Source organism: Vulpes lagopus, chromosome 15 (assembly GCF_018345385.1).
Source record: "Vulpes lagopus strain Blue_001 chromosome 15, ASM1834538v1, whole genome shotgun sequence".
In the NCBI taxonomy this organism is placed as follows: Eukaryota; Metazoa; Chordata; class Mammalia; order Carnivora; family Canidae; genus Vulpes; species Vulpes lagopus.
Window position 1 is genome coordinate 43,283,975 of NC_054838.1, and position 19,145 is coordinate 43,303,119.

At 37.6% G+C, this 19,145-nt stretch overlaps 1 protein-coding gene across 3 annotated transcripts in view; it reads right to left on the reverse strand.

The window, feature by feature from the left end:
- Window positions 1-19,145, reverse strand: part of MRE11 (MRE11 homolog, double strand break repair nuclease) — a 72,106-nt gene that overhangs the window by 19,922 nt on the left and 33,039 nt on the right. For all 3 annotated transcript variants that reach the window (XM_041730406.1, XM_041730407.1, XM_041730408.1), the window contains 3 exons: window positions 12,917-12,979; window positions 4,058-4,277; window positions 3,010-3,093 (listed from right to left, as the gene is read on the reverse strand). In XM_041730406.1, the coding sequence (XP_041586340.1) occupies window positions 3,010-3,093; window positions 4,058-4,277; window positions 12,917-12,979 (367 nt within the window). The remainder of the gene's footprint in view (window positions 1-3,009; window positions 3,094-4,057; window positions 4,278-12,916; window positions 12,980-19,145) is intronic.

A 19,145-nucleotide genomic window follows, 5' to 3' on the forward strand; every position in this document is an offset into this window, starting at 1 on the left:
AGAGGCAAGCAGAATCATTTTCTGATCAGAATCATTTTCCACTGATCTGGACCAATGTTCACACTGGTTTTGACAGTTTTCTCTAGAGAGAGGGAAAGGGCTACCACAGCTCAAGACCTGCTCAAGAGGAGAGGCCTAATGCATATTCCCTCCCTTAAGCTGGGACCCCAAGAAGAGAGGCAGACATAAATAGGATTTTGCAAGTACATATCAGTGGGTTGAACCTCAAAGTCACAAATTTAAATGTAGTTTCATGTGGCCCAGAAGCCTGGAGAAACAAATATGAGTTGTCTCTGGGGGAACTTATGTTCATCCTTGATCTCAAATTATTCTTGCTGATTATTTCTTAGGGACAACAGGTAACAAAACATGCAAGGAAATAAGTTACCACAAATGAGAATCCACAGAAACAGAAATCAGAAACAGACATTTTAAAAAGTGGCCGAAGACATTCAGATACTGGGTTAGTAGCCACAGAATACAGAGCAAATATCCTTACTATGCACACACAAAATTACAGACAGACTTAAAAATATCTGCAGGGAATTTTAAAAATCACACAGCATATTTCAAAAAAACTAAGTAGAATCTCTATCCCCACCAAAAACAATGAAAATAAAAAACTCAAAGGAGAGTTTTAAGAACAGATGGGCGTGGGGGCCTGCTTCAGTCAGTAAAACATGGGACTTTTGATCTTGAGGTCATGAGTTCAAATCCCACATTGGGGTTAGAATTTACTTAAAAAAAAGAAAACAGATGGGTGAATTGGAAGATCAATATAGCACAGGAAGACAAAACAAGGGAAAATACAAAAGAGATCAATACTCCCAGGAAGACAGTGATTCTTACAGTTATTTAATTGAAGACCCAGAAGGCAAGAAAAAGAGCAGAGGTATTATCTAAAGGGAAAGATTTTCTAGGAGTGATGAAAGACACTCATTCACAATTTCATGAAGCCTAATAAATCCTAAGCAGGAGAAAAAAGAATCTCATATCTAGATTCATCAGTGAAATTGCAGAACACCAACAGCCAGCTGGAAGAAAAATAGACTACTTAAAAAAAAAAAAAGCAAGCTCTACAATTCTAACAGCTCATTTCTCAACAACAAAATGGAAGCCCAAAGACTCACTTTAAGTGATTAATTATGCCCACTGGTGCCAAGGAAAGCTTCATATAAAATAATTTAGCCGGGACGAAAAAAGGCAGTTTGAGTTACGGTATAGGTGAGTATGACTTTGTGTCACATGCAACCAGCTTCTGGTGACTTAACATGGAAATGTACATGTTTTACTCACTTTGCTTTTCTGTATCCCTCTGTTTTTTCTTTCTGTCTTTTATAACTAACATTTTGTAGAGGCCTACTATGTGCCAGGCTCTATCTTTCGGCTTCAGAACAACCCATGATGTAGGGTTATTATGTAAACAAACGTAGGAGTATGAGTGATTTGTTCAAAGTCACAGGCCTTTCCATATTGAACTTTGCCTAGGTCTTTTCTATGTTGCCTATTTTTCTCCTTCTCTGCTTTACCTTACTCCTGCCGAGAATGGAAGAGCACCTTTTTGGATGCCATTTCCTAAAAGGCAACATATTTCTGAAGTCAAGATAAGGATCTCACCTGGCTCTCAAGTACTGAATAATCACTGAGTAAGAGTACAACAATAGAACTTTTTAAAAATTACTGTTTTTTTTTTTTTTTCAAGTAGGCTCCACACTGGGCATGAACAACATGGAGCTTGAACTCACAACCCCAAGATCAAGACCTGAGCTGAGATCAAGAGCTGGATGCTTAACCAGCTGAGCCACTCAGACACCCCTAGAACTTTTGATAAGTATTTTTAAGAGTCATTTACTCAATTTGATGTTTGTATCCTTCCTCCAATGTCAGTTGCCAGCCAATAAATGTTGAAGACTTCCTCTGATGGTGTCACAATTTACTTCCTTCTGGGGTGGTTTACTTTATCTTCACATTAATTAGATAGGTTATTCTGTATAATACAAAGACTCCTCTACTGAGAACCAGTAATTAGGTCTCTAATCTTCTCTTGCTTTGGAAACTAGCAGTACAGTTGCCCCTTGAACTCAGGGGTTGGGGCACTGACCCCTGTACACTCCAAAAATCCCCATTTAACTTCTGACTCTTCCAAAACTTAACTACTAATAGCCTACTATTTACTGGAAGCCTTACTGACAATATAAAGAGTTGATTAACACTTACTTTGTACGTTGTATATATACTGTATTCTTACAACAAAGTAAGCTCAAGAAAAGAAAATGTAATTAAGAAAAATAACAGTAATGTACTTATCAAAGCCTCCCTTCCCCCAAAATGTAAGTGGACCTCCACAGTTCAAACCCATTCTGTTCAAGGGTCAACTATATAGTGGTTAACCACTGGTTCTGGAGTCTAGGGAATGCAGGATTAACCCAAGTTCTAAAATTTACTAGTTGTGAGATAATGGGTAAGTTGCCTATTTTTTCAAAGCCTCAGATCCCTTTTCTGTAAAACAGATATAAGTATCTAACCACAGAGCTTTGAGAAGCATGCAGTAACTCTTACATAAACACTAGTCTTTATGAGTATTATCTAAAATACACATCATAGGACTTCCCTATGCTAACAGCAGAACCAGAGAAAAGCAGCATAAAAAAGTAAATGATATATTTATTAAGAAGCGGCACTTTCTCTTGATCATTGTTAACATACTGACTCACTTTTCAGACTTCATGGTCCCTCTATAAAGGAAATAATCAAATCTGTCTAAAAGTAAGGGATAAAAAAAACAAAAGGGATAATAAAAAATAATTTTTAAGGTCCACCCTTTTCAATAGCTCTGATGAATGGCAAAGACTTTTTAAAGAATAGTTTATCCTGTAATCCTAATAATCCTTTTGACTCCCCAGTGATGGCAACACAAATCAATGAGGTTTCCTAATGGGGATTTCCTAGATCTTCCTATGTTGGAATTTATAAATAACTGCTAGATTATAATTTGCAATCCATACTCACCATCTATAATAGACATGTTTCTAGATGTTGACGTAGTGGCCTTTGAACTTCTGCCTCGAGTAGGAGTCTCCAGACCAGTGCCTACTGTTAGAATAATGAGCAGTCAATATACAATTCCATTGGTAGCCAAGGGTTTTTTTTTCAAAAGAAGGCCAAAATGAAATATAAATAGCTACATCAAAACAAAGTTCATGTACAAAAAGTCAAAGACATATATAACAAGAAATACATAATAGTCTAATCAATTTTCAAAAACTATACTTATACCACATTTGGTTCATAATATTCTAAACAAATTTAAGGAAACATTTTGTAAACTTAAGGATAATGAAAATAAATTATCACTAGAGGATGGGGTTCTTTCTTGGAAATTTTCAAATTAAGTACTATTTTACCAGCTTAAAATTCCTATGAATAAATATTTAATAAAAACTATTTAAAAATACTCCTACAAATGAATTTATATAACGCATCAGGAAGTAATGGAATGACCAATTTTCTATTATTTGGATTATTCAATGACAACAGTCCTGCATCAATACGATGATGGCAATTAATGTTAATGACTGCTTTAGGAAATCAAATTGTTTTACAGTAGCTTTCTTTTTGAACAAATTTTATGAAGCTACTTCATAAAAATGTGGGCATTTGTACCTTATGACAGTAACAAAAATAATAATCTTTATGACCTGGGAGTTTCTTCCTGCTGTCAATGGTCATTAGGTAGCCATTTTCCTTAGCAGCTCATATTTGCCTATTACTTTATACGTGTGAGAATAAATATGGCATTAAATGTACCTGAAAGGTACTGTGTGAGAAGTGGAGTGAAGTTCTTAATGTTATGGGCCAAAAAAATCTTATGTGCACATGGCCATTAAAATTTAAGTAAAATATACATGTCTGAATTACACTAAAGACTGACTTTATGCACTATAAAAATCAAATGTGAAAGGACTGCATAACTTAATTCTGGGGACAGGATTACAATCCTGCATGTACCATTCAATGGCCAAGTCTGAATGTGTGTGGTAACACACACAGTGCTAACCTCTTCCTCTCTGAGACCCTCCTCTCAAGGCTGAATTCTGCCCTCTTCCTCCTCGTCGGCCTCGGCCCCGGCCTCTTCCTCTACTGGCTGCTGCTGAGGTGTCCTCATCAGAGTCATCAGCCATCTGTTCTGCCAAATCTATACTCATAAGGTCCTCAGCACTAAAGGCAGAAGCAGAGTCCTCAGACTGAAATCTGAGGGCTCTGGCCCTCGTCATAGCCTAAGAGGGAGAAAGGAGAAAATACACATTAGTAGAATATGTAGTGTCCTAAGCTATTAATCTGGTCATTCAGATAACATTTAATATTCAAACTGTCTACACTATTATTTTTCACTCGTCATGCTATAGAAATGCCAAGCAGAAGAGCTCCCCTCCCCCATCTGTCAAATTCAATTCCTATGATTTGTCAGATGGATCTGCCACACTATCTATAAAATGAGACCTTTTGAAAAGGTGTGCCTAGAACAGTAAAATTTCACAGAATCAAAACTTGTAGGATAATATTGGCAATCATCTCTAATTCAACATCACCATTTGTTTTCATTTATTTATTGTTTTTAAAGATTTTATTTATTTATTTGACAGCACAAGCAGGGGGAGCAGCTGAGGGAGTGGGAAAAGTCAGCTCCCCACTGAGCAGGAAGCCCCATATGGGGCTCAACATGGGACTTGATCCCAGGAGTCTGGGATCATGACCTAAGCCGAAGGCAGACACTTCACCGACTGAGACACCCAGATGCCCCAACATCACCATTTGTAAGAGCCTGTCATCATTTAGACTACTTTGTACAATGGACTCTTAATAACAAGAAAAAAAGCTTATAAAAAATGGCTGTTATTTCTAGATGATGAAATTTTAGGCTGCCCTTGTTTTCCTCTTTATTCACAAATACAAATTTTCTTCAGTATAATTTTCCTAAAATATTACTTTGTAATCAGAAAATCATGAGCAATAATCTCTTATAAAAATTAAGAATTAAGAGCAAAAAAAGATAAAACAAGGGGTGCCTGGGTGGCTCAGTCGCTTAAGCCTCTGACTTGATTCCAGCTTGGATTGTGATCTCAAAGTCATGACAACAAGCCCCACATCAGGCTCCATGCTCAGTTTGGAGTCTGCTTGTCCCTGTCCCTCTGCTCTTCCTCCCCACTTGTGCATGCCTGTTCTCTCTCAAATAAATAAGTAAATAAAACATTAAAAAAAAAAAAAACATGATAAAAAGAATTGAGTGGAATATCATTTGAAGGCCTGGAAAAGAATAAAAAGCTTAGGACCAAGAATATGTCACAAATTTTAATTTGATAAGAAACTGCCTAGAAAAGACAAGTTTGAGACTTAATGAAATATTTTAACTCTGAAATGAATACAGGTTTTCTGATTAGAAATAAAATAAAAGTAATGTTGCCCTGAGCTCTTCCCTTAAACCAATCAAAATATAGTAAGGAATACAGAAGTAAGACATAATAGACTTTCAATAAAATCAGAAAATAGCTCCAACTTCAAAACACAAAATCTCTGAAGATATATATATATATATATATATATAATGAAGATGTGACCTAGGGAAAAAGGTAGAAAAGAGTCTTAGGCAGTGTAGACCTTTCTAAAATTGATCTAGATATCCCAAGGGATCATGACTACAATCTTTCTTATTTGGAATAAAAAATTCTGGGTCTAAGAATAGGTGGGTAGAGCATTTCTAAGCTCTATCATGAAATAAAGAGAGGCAGGGCTAAATGAGGAGATGAGAACAAAGCAGGTAGGGTAGAAGTAGGAGTGAAGTAGAAGGTGGGAGACAATCCAGCTTCATTATAATGATCTCAGCTTAAAGAAAATAACACTACCACTACATGAAGGGCTTAGCACAGCATTACGATGTAGAGAGGAAAAACTTCAGGGAACGTAACAAAAAATACAAATAAAAAATAGGAGAAAAACATTTCAATTCATTTTCCCTGTCCCAAAGTATGCTCATTATTATTCTCGGTCTCATTATTCTCGGTCTCATTATTCTCGGATTCTGTATTTGCAAATAACCTACTTGCCAAAATATATTTGTAACCCCTGGAACAACACTCTTGATACTTTTGCAGTCATCTGTGAACCTGTGCAGAGTGGTAAAAATTCTGAATCTCCTGACACACACATTCCCAGATGAAGATGAACAATGGGAACACTCAGTCTTTCTATTTCAGTTCTCCCACTTTAAATAAGTGTCCTTTTTATGGCATATTTAGCACCAAGTTTTTCACATTCTGTGCTTTTGGTTGGTGATTCACTGCATTGCTAAGGTGCTGTCCAATACTGCCCAAGCACAGAAAGGTTGTGACGTGCCTTACAGTTGAAATACATGTGTTAAATAAACTTCATTCAGGGATGAGTTATAGGGTTGTTGGATCTAAGTTCAGTACTAATGAATCAATAATATAATTAACACAGGAACACACATGAGAAAGGTTATGTACTGAACAGCAGACAAAAATGTAGCCAGTAGTCGGCAGGAACGTAATCCTGTATTTCCCTTACGAGTAATACGGTTCACTATTCACTAATTTAGTGTTTGCATTAGACATAGAACATAAATGAATAACAAGAACCAACTATACTTTTTTAAAAAGTAGATTTAATAGGGAAAAGGAGACCTAAATTACATAATCAATAAGACAATCTAATTGATGGGTACTGAATTCTATACTCTGAAAATAAATAGATACTTCTTTGCAAGACCTCATGAAATGTTAACTGATTCTTCATGGGGTGCTAAGAAAGATATCAATTAAGTTCTAAATAGTAAAAGGTATTATATTGTCTAATTGCCATGAATAAAATTAGAAATTAATGGTAATAAAACAACACCTGCCTCTAAGCCACATAACCAAAATTGTAGAAATCCAGAAAACAGTAAAATAGTATATACCAGAACATATGAAACAATTAAAGAAGTGTTTACAAAAAAAGCTTATAACCTATTAAAAAAGAATGAATGAAAATAAATAGATTTGATATTCAAAAAGCTAGGACAAAAAAAAAAGGCTAGGACAAATAAAACCCATCCAAAGGGAATTATTAGAAATCAATAAAGATACAATCATAAATAAATTTAAAGCAAAAATCCATTTGAATTAGTAAATTTAAGAACTGATCCTCTGGAACAAAATCACATTGACAAAAATCACTAACTTAACAAAAAGGAGAAAAAGACCAATATACACCATTAGAAATGAGAATGGAGGGGGGAAAAAGATTGAGGGAAAATTAAAAGAATCCTGACAAAATACTTTTCAATTAGAAGTAATTTGGAAAATAAATAATCTAAACAGATCCAACAATAGACGAACAGTCTCAACAGACTAATAATATCAAAGAATAATGTGAGAAAATTGTTAAAGGAAAAAAATCCCTGAAAAAGACCACAATCAGAAAGTTTCACAGGTATTCTATCAAATTTTCAAAGAACAGATAATTCCACTGCTATTTCCATAATACCAGAGCATAAAGAAAGCTTCCAATTTCTTTTTACAAAGCCAGCATAATATAGCTCTGAAAAACTGACAAAGGCCTGCATGCACAAAAAGATTACAGGATCTTATGAATACTAAAATAAACAAAGAGAATCCAGGAACATATGGAAAAACCAGGATACCTATTACCAGGAGGCTCACAAAGTGGTCACAAGGATGAGGCAATAATAGAATATGCTTTAATATAATTCACCAAATTAATAGAATGAAGGAGGAAAAATCCCACACGCTTATCTCTACAGATGTCAAAAAGGCACTTAACTCATCATCTATTCTGGATTTGAACAAACCCCAAAACCCTTCTTTTACATGACAAATACCCTAAAATATGCAACTGCCCCACCATGCACAGAGTGTGTGCACACCTTCCTGTGAGCGCTGTAACAGAGAGATCTATGAGCTAGGCACTAAAAACAAAACAAAACAAAAATTTCCGGGCAAAGAACATGACCAGGTGTTTCATGTAAATATAAATGGTTTGTAAGCATAAAAATTGCTAAGTCACCAGTAACAAAAGTAGTAATGATAAAGATAGCAAGAAACAGTTTCCTCACCCCTCAGATTTATAAAGATCAAAAGATGTAGTAATACACCACAAGGACACGGATGTGGGGAAATAAGCACTCCCAGATCCTGGTTAGAAGGTAAACTGGTGTAATATCTCTGGGGTGATAAGGCAGGATCTAGCAAAAATTTAAAATGCACATGCCCTTTTATGATTAGTTCTTGGAATGAATTACCCACTATCATTTTCAAATTTTATATTTCTCTTTGTCTAAATACTTTATCTTCATTTTATCATTTCAAACATTACATTCAAATACTTTAACTCCACTTTTCTGTGCAACAGACCCTGTAGTTTATTGATATACCCGAAGTCATTACTTCTAAGAATTAGCAGTGGAATTCTAATTTACCTCATGAGTATAGGTCCAGAGCCATTGTCCAGAGCCACTGGTAGGACAATGTTTCCATTTGCTTTTTTGTGAGATTTGAACATATACCATCCTGGTATTACACGGTTTTTTAAAAAATTGTGACAAAATGTACATACCGTAAAATTGAGCATTTTAATTTTAACCATTTTAAAGTGTATAGTTCAGGTGCGTTAAGCACATTCACACTGTTGTGCAACATCGTCAACATTCAACTTCAGACCTTTTTCATCATTTTGAACTGACACACCATACCTGTTAAAAAATAACTCCCTGTTCCCTAATCTTCCCCTTCCCTTTGTTATCATTATTCTTTCTGTCTGTACGATATGACTACTCTAGGGATCTCGTTTAAGTGGAATCCTATAATATTCCTCCTTTCACAAGTCTTACTTCACTTAGCGTAACGTTTTCAAGGTTTGTCTACTACAGCATGAGTGAAACTTCATTCCGTTTAAGGCTAAGTAAAAGTCCATCACACACATACACATTTTGTTTACTCATACAGCTTTTGATGGACATTTGGACTATTAATACCTTTTGGCTGTTGTGAATAATGCTATAAGCATGGGTGTACTAATATCTGAGTTCTTGCTTTCAATTCTGTGGGCTAAATACCTAGCAATGCAATTGCTCGGTCACATAATTCTGTTTAACTTTTTAAGGAATCCTCATACTATTTTTCTCAGATGCTTCTGTATTCCCACCAGCAATGCACAACAGTTACAATTTCTCCATATTCTTGGCAACACTATTTTCTAGCTTTTTTGTAATAGTCATCTTAGTAAGTGTGAAGTGGCTTTGTGATTTTGATTTGCGTTTTGCTAATGATGAGTGATGTTGAGCATCTTTTCATGAGTTTATTGGTTACCTGTTTATTCCCTTTGGAGAAATGTCTGTTCAAGTCCTTCATCCACTTTTTAAATTGTTTTTTTTTGTTGTTGTTGTTGTTGCTGTGGTTGAATTTTAGGAGTTCTTTACAATATATGTTTTGGATATTAATCATTTACCAAATACATGATTTGCAAATATCTTCTCCCATTCTGTGGGGTGCCTTTTCACTTTGTTGATAGTGCTTAGTACTGCAGTTCAAAAGAGGCTATCAACCCTGCCTCAAATTCAGGTAGAACACAGGAAATCAGAGGCTGGGTAAACTCTGGACTATGAGTCAGACTAAGAATAGATGTTACATTTTTAAAGGATTATTAAAAAAAAAACACACACACAACAACTACACACACACACAGAAGAATAGGTGACAAAAACCATATACAGCTGCAAAACCTAAAATATTTACTGTTTGATCTCTTATTTAAACGTGAACTTATAATTAAAGAAAATACTTAGAGCTTTTCAATGTGAACAAGAGGTTTTAAAGCCTCTTGGAAGGACTAATGCTTGTGTCTGCTTAAATAACTTAAACATGGTACTGGGATTCTTGTCCTGAGCAAAATGATTCTACATGCCTGGGAGTTAAAGCTTGCGAAAGTCTCAAATTCCATTACAAGTCCTAAATAGTATGCTAAAGATAAAGATCATTTATAACATCAAATGGCAAGCTGGCAAATTACCCAGGAAACCCCAATTAACCTGCTGAATTCTTAAAATATAGCTGAAAAATCTAAACCCAAAAGTGCTTTCTTCTAAAAAACTCCCAAATGCAATTTGTCATGCCTTCTACTACCTTCCTTGTAGGAAATATTCACTCTTATTCTTTTTTTTTTTTTTTTTAATTTTTATTTATTTATGATAGTCACAGAGAGAGAGAGAGAGAGGCAGAGACACAGGCAGAGGGAGAAGCAGGCTCCATGCACCGGGAGCCTGATGTGGGATTCGATCCCGGGTCTCCAGGATCGCGCCCTGGGCCAAAGGCAAGCGCCAAACCACTGCGCCACCCAGGGATCCCTCACTCTTATTCTTTAAAAGATTAATGAAAAACTTAGCTTAAGGGTTCTAAACATAAAGGGCATGTAAAGACCTATTTCTGTAATTTGTTAAACTGAAATGGTTAGTCAAGTTTAAATGACCCAAGAACCAGAAGTGATTTCTTTCTTCTAGCATTCGTTCTTACTATTTAGCAAACACTCTTCTACTTTAAGGTGCTCTGTAAGATGAATACAAATATAAATACGATAAGGGATCCCTAATCTAGAGCCTCCTCCTCTTAGCTTCCAAAAACCATCTTGTAAATGGTATAGCAGTTGCATCTGCGCTTCTTAGGAACAGTGATTTTTGATGTTCTGCACACCAAAAACTTTCAGAAATCTCCCACTTTTAGCCATTCATTGGCCATGCATTGTATTAATGTTATTATAATATACAGTTCTGATAGGATAGTATATGACAGAAAGTCTAGACTTGAAGGCAAAAATAGGTTCAAATTCCACCCCACCACATAACCTTTACTGTGGTCTCAGTATGATTTGTAAAATGGAAACTAAAATAGTGTACGTGATCCAGGGCACCTGGGTGGGTCAACAGCTTAAGCATCTATCTGCCTTTGGCTCAGGTCTTGATCCCAGAATCCTGGGATCTTCTCCCTCTCCTTCTGTTGTTCCCCTTGCTTGTGCTCTCTTGCTCTGTCAAATAAATAAAATCTTAAAAAAATAATAATAAAATGAAATAGTGTAAATGACACACACCTAGAAAAAATTCAATAAATAAAAATTTAATGAATAACATTTGCCCTTTCCGGCAAAATTCCCTGTATTACAAGATGGAGACAGTGTTAAGTTGTACAAAGGGAAGAAATCCATGAAGCTCACAAAATTAGACACTGAGATTATCCTCTTGGATTCTCTCTAAAGAAAGGTTATTAACTGAGTTACTAGACTGCTCCTATTTCTACATATTCTAATGAACTGGGGCATAATTTTTTTTTGGGGGGGGGGTAACTTTCCCACAGTAAGCACAGGGCATCAAATTTTTGTAATAAGACAGAAGAGAAAAATAACACCCAAAATACCACTTTCCAATTCCTTCACATTCCACACAAGGGCATTATTGGATCAGCCTAAAATCTGAAGCAGCCAGTATGATATGACAGATGATGAAGTAAATGAGATATAAATTTGGAAATTTTATTTTAAAAAGAAAGAAAAAAAGTCTATCTCATAGCATTTAGAGATGGTACCAAAGAATTATTCAATAGCCGATTTTTCCTCTGTCAGTATCTGAAACTGCTTCACCTGAAAGGCTGTGGGAATACCTAGTGGTCACCAGTAGATCAACCACTAAATAGGGATTCCTTTAGAAGAGAGTTCAAATAAAAAAGTAATAAAGTAGGAGTCCCCATCTCCGTAGGCAGGGTTTTTCCTTGTTAGTGTCCCAGGTATTGACTTTGACCTAAGGAGTGTGCTTATAACAAGGCAAAAAATATTTAGAGGGTGGGGATTGGCAGAGGTAAGGGTGGCTCATTAAAATAATTCTTTTTTGTTTGTAGTAGAGAAAACAGTGGAAGTTAGAAAAGTTAATTTGAGGGATGTGTCAAGTGCTTCAGCTCTTTCCAATTCACCACCTGTCAGGGGCAGTTCTGAAATACTTAGGAAAATGACAGTGGACTAGCAGGACTGTTGTATTAATTCAGTGAGAGTGACCCTTAAGGTCATGCTAAGGTTTAATATTTTCTTTCTACATATGTCTACCTCATCTACTAACGTGAGAGTTCCTAGTGGACATGAATGAACCATGTATTCCATCTGTATTGCTAATGCAAAGTAGAATGGCAAGGCTGTAACAGATATGAAGGAAAGCAATCAAGACAAAATCCCAACAGTAAATTAGTTGTAAGATAATCTTTAAATACTCAATAGCAATCAGAAAACACCACAGACTATCAGAAAATAGAAAAATATATTTCAACGGTGCATTCACTGAGTACCAGATAGAGGCCAGAAGTTTCAGTAAATGGGTGCTAACCAGAAGTTCCTAAACTGCAGAGACTGAGAAAGACAACACTGATAGTGTCAGGCCCATTGCAACATTTTAGAAAGCCAAGTGGACACTATATATTTATCTACAATAATACTGCTAGCAAAATACTAAGTTTCTTCCTTTAGGCCCAAAATAATATCAGCTAAGTAGGGCAAGATTTTATCTTACTCTAATAAGATGCTCTGATCGCACTTATGTATAATTTTGATCACTAAGGGCTCTTGTTGTATATGCTCCCCTCCATCACACAACTAAATACGTCTTAGATGAAGCAAAATGAAAAAAGGGGGATGGATGTTGGCAAGCAGAATACTGGTAGGCTGAACTGATATCAAAGGCAGCTATCCTAAGCCAATTCTTGCTCAGTCATATCCACCAAATGTCCGTGGACTGACTATTCTAAACAAACCTACTAGTCATTCTAGTTTAACAAACTGACACACAAGCACAGGAATTTATATCAGAAATTACCTCTCGAACTTCATCATCTTCTTCATTAGTGTTTTTTTGTCTGCTTTCTCTGAAACGGCGTACCTGTATTAAAACAGTAAATTGCAAATGTTGTTTATTTCTACCGTGGAAACGTAAAACAACGGCCTACAGCTGATTAAGAAATGCTTTCCATTACAACATAAAACTTGGGAACTTTTTGTTTCAAATTTTTATTTAAATTCTAGTTAGTTAACATAGTGTAATACTGCTTTCATGAGTAGAATTTAGTGATTCATTACTTACACATAATACTTAGTGTTCATCACAAGTGCCCTTCTTTTTTTTTTTTTTTTTAATTTTTATTTATTTATGATAGTCACACAGAGAGCGAGAGAGAGGCAGAGACACAGGCAGAGGGAGAAGCAGGCCCCATGCACCGGGAGCCTGACGTGGGATTCGATCCTGGGTCTCCAGGATCGCGCCCTGGGCCAAAGGCAGGCGCCAAACCGCTGGGCCACCCAGGGATCCCACAAGTGCCCTTCTTAATACCTATCACCCACCCACCTCCCCCATCAACTCTCAATTTGTTCTCTATCATTAAGTCTCTTATGGTTTGCTTCCCTTTTTCTTCCCATATGTTCATCTGTTTTGTTTCTTAAATTCCATACGAGTGAAATCCTATGGGATTTGTCTTTCTCTGATTTACTTCACTGAGCATTATACACTCTCTAGCTCCATCCATGTTGTTACAAATGGCAAGATCTCATTCTTTTTGATGGCTAAGTAATATTCCATCATATACACACATGTATTTATACCATCTATTCATCAGTTGATGGACATTTAGACTCTCTCCGCAGTCTGGCCATTGTTGATAATGTTGCTATAAACATTGGGGTGCATGTGTCCATTTGGATTTGTATTTTGTATCCTAGTAGTGCAAAACTGCTGGGTTGTAGGGTAGATCTATTTTTAACTTTCTGACAAAACTTAAAGAGTGGCTGCACCAAAAACATGGAAATTTAAGTACAGTTTGTCTCACAAAAGACTGATGCAAGAAGTTCTATTTTCCTAGTGATTTACATTAAAATTTCAAAATTGTACTTTTATATATATATATATATATATACACACACACACACACACACATAGGCCCTAAGCAAAACTGTTGCCAAAATGTTCCACTGTCACTGAAAAATGGACTTTCTGCAGTCTAGTAGACTGCAAAAGAAAAACTGTTATCTATGGGTGTTATACTTCAGTAAAATAGTTAAAAGCAAAAACCTCTTCTTTCAGAGGCTTGAAGTATTTATTACATGGCTCAAATCATTCTTATATACCTGGCTGTAAGATATCCAGGAGGCTCTCTAAAATAGTTTCCGGGGACACCTAGGTGGCTCAGTAGGTTAAGTGTCCAACTCTTAATTTTGGCTCAGGTTGTGATCTCAGAGTCATGAGATGGAGCCCACATAGGGCTCTGCACTCAGCAGGTAGTCTACTGGAGATTCCCTCCCTCTGCCCCTCCCCCACTCATGTGTTGCACTCTCTATAATAAATAAATCTTCAAAAAAAAAAAAAGTATCTGAAGTGGGTGGGCCTCTGGAAATCATTTCAAGGCAACTACTAAATGTTTACTGTTTGCTGATAGTAATTCTGGAACCAAAAGGGATACCAGAGATTCTTTTTTTTTTCTTTTTTTAATTCATGCCCAACAGGCTCTTATAGCATAGTTATATAATCAGGGAAAAATTCTATTTGTTTAATAATTTACTTAGCACCTATTTGCTGAGCACCCATTATGTGCCAAGGATCACTGCAGGAACTGAAAATACGACAATGAACAAAACAGAAATTCTGCCCCCAAGGAGTGGAGGATTGTGTGCCCACATTTGGAGCCAATAAACAAAAACAAAATAAGAAGTTATATTGTGTTTTAGCTGTTAATTTACAGCTAGACTTAGAAAACTCTGTCATCTCGGGCAGCCCAGGTGGCTCAGTGGTTTAGCACTGCCTTCAGCCCAGGGCATGATCCTGGAGTCCTGGGATAAAGTCCTGCATTGGGCTCCCTGCATGGAGCCTCCTTCTCCCTCTGCCTGTGTCTCTGCCTCTCTCTGTGTGTGTCTCTCATGAATAAATAAATAAAATCTTAAAAGGAAAAGAAAACTGTCATCTCTAGGGAGCCATTTATTTACTGATGTTTATCTACTGACAGTTTTCAACCTGCATAACCAGATAGAAGCATGGCTTGATTATGAGACCAGAGGGGCATAAGATGCCCTGGGAACTTCTGCACATATCTTAGTGTTCAATCCAGGGGCCACTGTGTGCAAATGAGAACACGGGAAGCTTATGCTTGGCTTCTCACAGGTCTCTAATGCCTGCCGATACTCTGTTCTTGATGCATAATATCCTTTGCCTGAAGATGAAAATCTTAAATGAGTATGCTCAGTGGAGTCATGAATTCTTCAAATATCTGAACCTGTGAAAGTTTTGCAAAAGATAATAAGTATGCAGAAAAAAAGGAAGGTAAGGAATGCTAAGAAGAGATCACATCTGAATAGAATGATCATGCAAGGCCTCAGTGAGAAGGTAACTTATGAGCAAAGGTAATGAATCTTGTAAGTAACTAGGGAAGAACATTCTAATCAAAGGAAAAGATTTGTGTAGAGGGGTGGGGCAGGGGTGCCTAGGTGGCTCAGCTGGTTAAGTGTCTGACAACTTGACTTTCCGCTCAGGTCATGATCTTAGGATCATGAGACGGAGCCCCACGTTGGGGTCCGTGCTCAGCTCAGACACTGCTTGAGATTCTTTCCTTCTCCCTCTACCCTTCCCTCTGCTGTCTCTCTAAATTTAATCTTTTAAAAAAGGCACTGGGGCAGAAATATGCATGTTACCTTTGAAAAATAGCAAGGAGGTTGCTGTGGCTCAAGCAGATATGAAATAAGAAAGTAACAGAAAGCCAGATTGAATAGGGTCTTGTAAAAAACTGTAAGGACTTTTTTTCAAGGCAAGAGTGACTTGAACTGTTAGTATCATTGACAGCTGAAATGAGGACAGAATGGGGCGTGGTGGAGGAAGGACAAGAGTAGAAAAGGGAGACAAGTTTGGAGGCCATGAGAATAATCTAAGTGAGAAATGGCAATGCAATGGACCACTGGTAGTGATAAAGACAGGACAAAGTCACATTCTGAAGTAATGCCAAGACAGGATAGAGGGGACACAAAGAGTCAACATATAGAACAAAAGCTGAGAATCAGCAATTCAGACTGGGAATGTTAGTGGTGTGAGATGTTTGCATTAAACATCCCTGCAGAGGGACACCTGGGTGGCTCAGCAGTTGAGTGGTTGCCTTTGGCTTGGGGTGTGATCCCAGAGTCCCGGGATCGGGTCCCGCATCAGGTTCCCTGCATGGAGCCTGCTTCTCCCTCTACCTGTGTCTCTGCATCTCTCATGAATAAATAAATAGTCTTAAAAAAAAGATTAAACAAACAAACATCCCCTCAGAAATGTCTAGTGGGCCGCCGGCTGCAGAAATCTTGAGTTGGGAGGAGCGGTCTGGGCTAGACTTTTGAAAATGACCACCAAATAGATGGAATTTAAATCTAGGCAACTGGATGAGATTACAAAGGGAGGATGTAGCTGAAGATGGGCTCCAAGGACTGAGTTGTGGGTTCTCCCAATTTAAGAGGCGGGAGACATGAGGAAAACCAACAAGAGAAACTGAGAGTATGTACTGTGAGACAGGAAGAAAAGCAGAAGAGTATGGGGTCCTAAAACCAAAGAAAATAAGGTTTCAAGAAGAGTTCAAGGGGGAGCCTCTGGGTGGCTCAGTCAGTTTAGTGTCTGCCTTCAGCTCAGGTCATGATCTCAGGGTCCTGTGATCGAGTCTTGGGGGGGGTATCCTGTTGGGAGGGGAGGGTTGCTTCTCCCTCTGCCCCTCCCCCTGCACGCATGTGTTTTTCTCTCTCTCAAGGAAATACATAAAATCTTAAAAAAAATTAGAGTTGAAGGGAGATGTCAGATGAACTGAAATAGATTCAGCAATGGAGGTTACTGCTGACTTCGATGTAGGCAGTTTCCTGAAATGACAGGTCAAAACACCTGCATGATGGGTGTAAAGGAAAGGGGAGGGAGAAAAATCAGGGCAGCAAATACAGAAAACTCTGAGGCAATTCTGCAATAGAAGAGAAACAAAGAAGCTGAGTAGTAGCTAAAGGGAAATGGGAGTGTAGAGAGGTTCTTTTTGGTTGCTTAAGCTGAAAGAAATGACAGTATTGTTATGATTTGGGAGAAGGGATACAAATTATTTTTATTTTTTAGATTCATTCATTCATTCATTCATGAGAGACACACACACACACAGAGACAGAGATGCAGGCAGAGGGAGGAGCTGGCTCCATGCAGGGAACCCAATGTGGGACCTCCATCCCGGGTCTCCAGGATCGCGCCTTGGACTGAAGGTGGCACTAAACCGCTGAGCCACCGGGGCTGCCCTACAAATTATTTTTAAAAAACAGATTAGCATGTACCAGGGCTCTGGGTAGGATATACCATACCAAAAGTGCTAGGTCATTCACAGAAATGAGCCAGAGTAAAAATACTGAGGAGGTACCATGTGTCGCCAATGTTCTAGGACTTTACATGTATTAATTCTTTTGATCCTCAAAACAATCTTAAAGGAGATTCTATTATACACATGTTACATTGAGGAAACAGGTGGAGAGAGGTTAAAAAACTCACTGATGCTTACATAGGTAGCAAGTGTTCTGATTTTGAACATAGGTGGTTTGATCAAGTCCATGCTCTGAGCTACATCCCCCCCATTCCTCATGCACCCTCTCAGGAGTGGTGATAGCTCTCCAGGTGGAGATGCTCAAGTTATTTGCTTCTGTGCTGTTTTCTTTTTCTAAGACTAGTTTTAGGTTCACAAAAAAATTGAGAGGGAGATACTGAGATTTCCCATATACCCTCCAGCCCCATATATTCATTGACTCCCCTCTTATCAACTTCCCCCCACCAGAATTGGTACATTGGTTCTAACTGATGAACCTATATTGCCACATCATAACCACCTAGAGTCCAAAGTTTGTTGTTTCTCTTAAGATTTTTAAGTAATCTCTACACCCAACAAGTGAAAGGGGCTCAAACTTACGACCTCAAGATCAAGAGTTAGCATGCTCCACCAATTGAGCCAGCCAGGGGCCCTGACCCCCAAGTCCATAGCTTTTATTATGGTTCATTCCCAGTGTTCTATATTCTAGGAGTCTGGAAAAAGATAGAAGGACATGTATCCACCTAAATTACAGCATCATACAGAGCATTCACTGCCCCAAAAATCCTCTGTGCACCTATTCTTCATCTTTTCCCTCACTCCTCAACTCAACACCTGCAACCTTCGATCACCTTACTGTCTCTATAGTTTTGTTTTGTTTTTTTTTTCAGAGTATTGTGTAGTTGAAATCATACAGTTGATAGCCTTTTCAAATTGGCTTTTTTCACTTAGTAATCCCCATTTAAGTTTCCACCATATCTCTTCATGGATTGACAGTTCCTTTCTTCTTAGTCTAAATAATATTCCCTTGTCTGGATGTTTCACAATTTACTTACCCATTCACCTACTGAAGGGACATCTTGGTTGCCTTCAAGTTTTGGCAATGAATAAAGGTGTTATATACATCTGTGTGCAGACTTTTATGCGAACATAAGCTTTCAACATCTCTGGGTAGGATACCAAGGAGCACAACTGCTGGATCATATGGTAAGAGTATAGGAGGTTGTTTAGAAAACAGCCAAACTGTCTTGCAACATGACTGTACCATTTTACATTTCCACCAGCAATAAGTAAGTGTTCCTGCTGTTCACATCCTCACCAGAATTTGGTGTTATCAGCATTCTAGATTTTGGCCATTCTCATAGGTGCATAGTGGTATATATTTCATTGTTAATCTGCATTTCCTTGCTGACATATGATATAGAGCATGTTTTCATATGCTTACTTGCCATTTGTATATCTTTGGCAAGATGTCTGTTAAGGTCTTTGGTCTGTTTTTATGTCAGGTTAATGGTTTCTTATTGCTATGTTTTGGGGTTTTTCTAACGATTTTATTTGTTTGATTATCTATCAATGTGGAGAGAGGCAGAGAGGAGGAGGAGAGGGAGAGGGACAAGCAGACTCCGTGCTGAGCAGGAGCCTGACTTGGGGCTCAAGCCAAAACCAAGAAACACTTAACTTACTAAGCCACCCAAGTGCCCCTCTTATTGCTAAGTT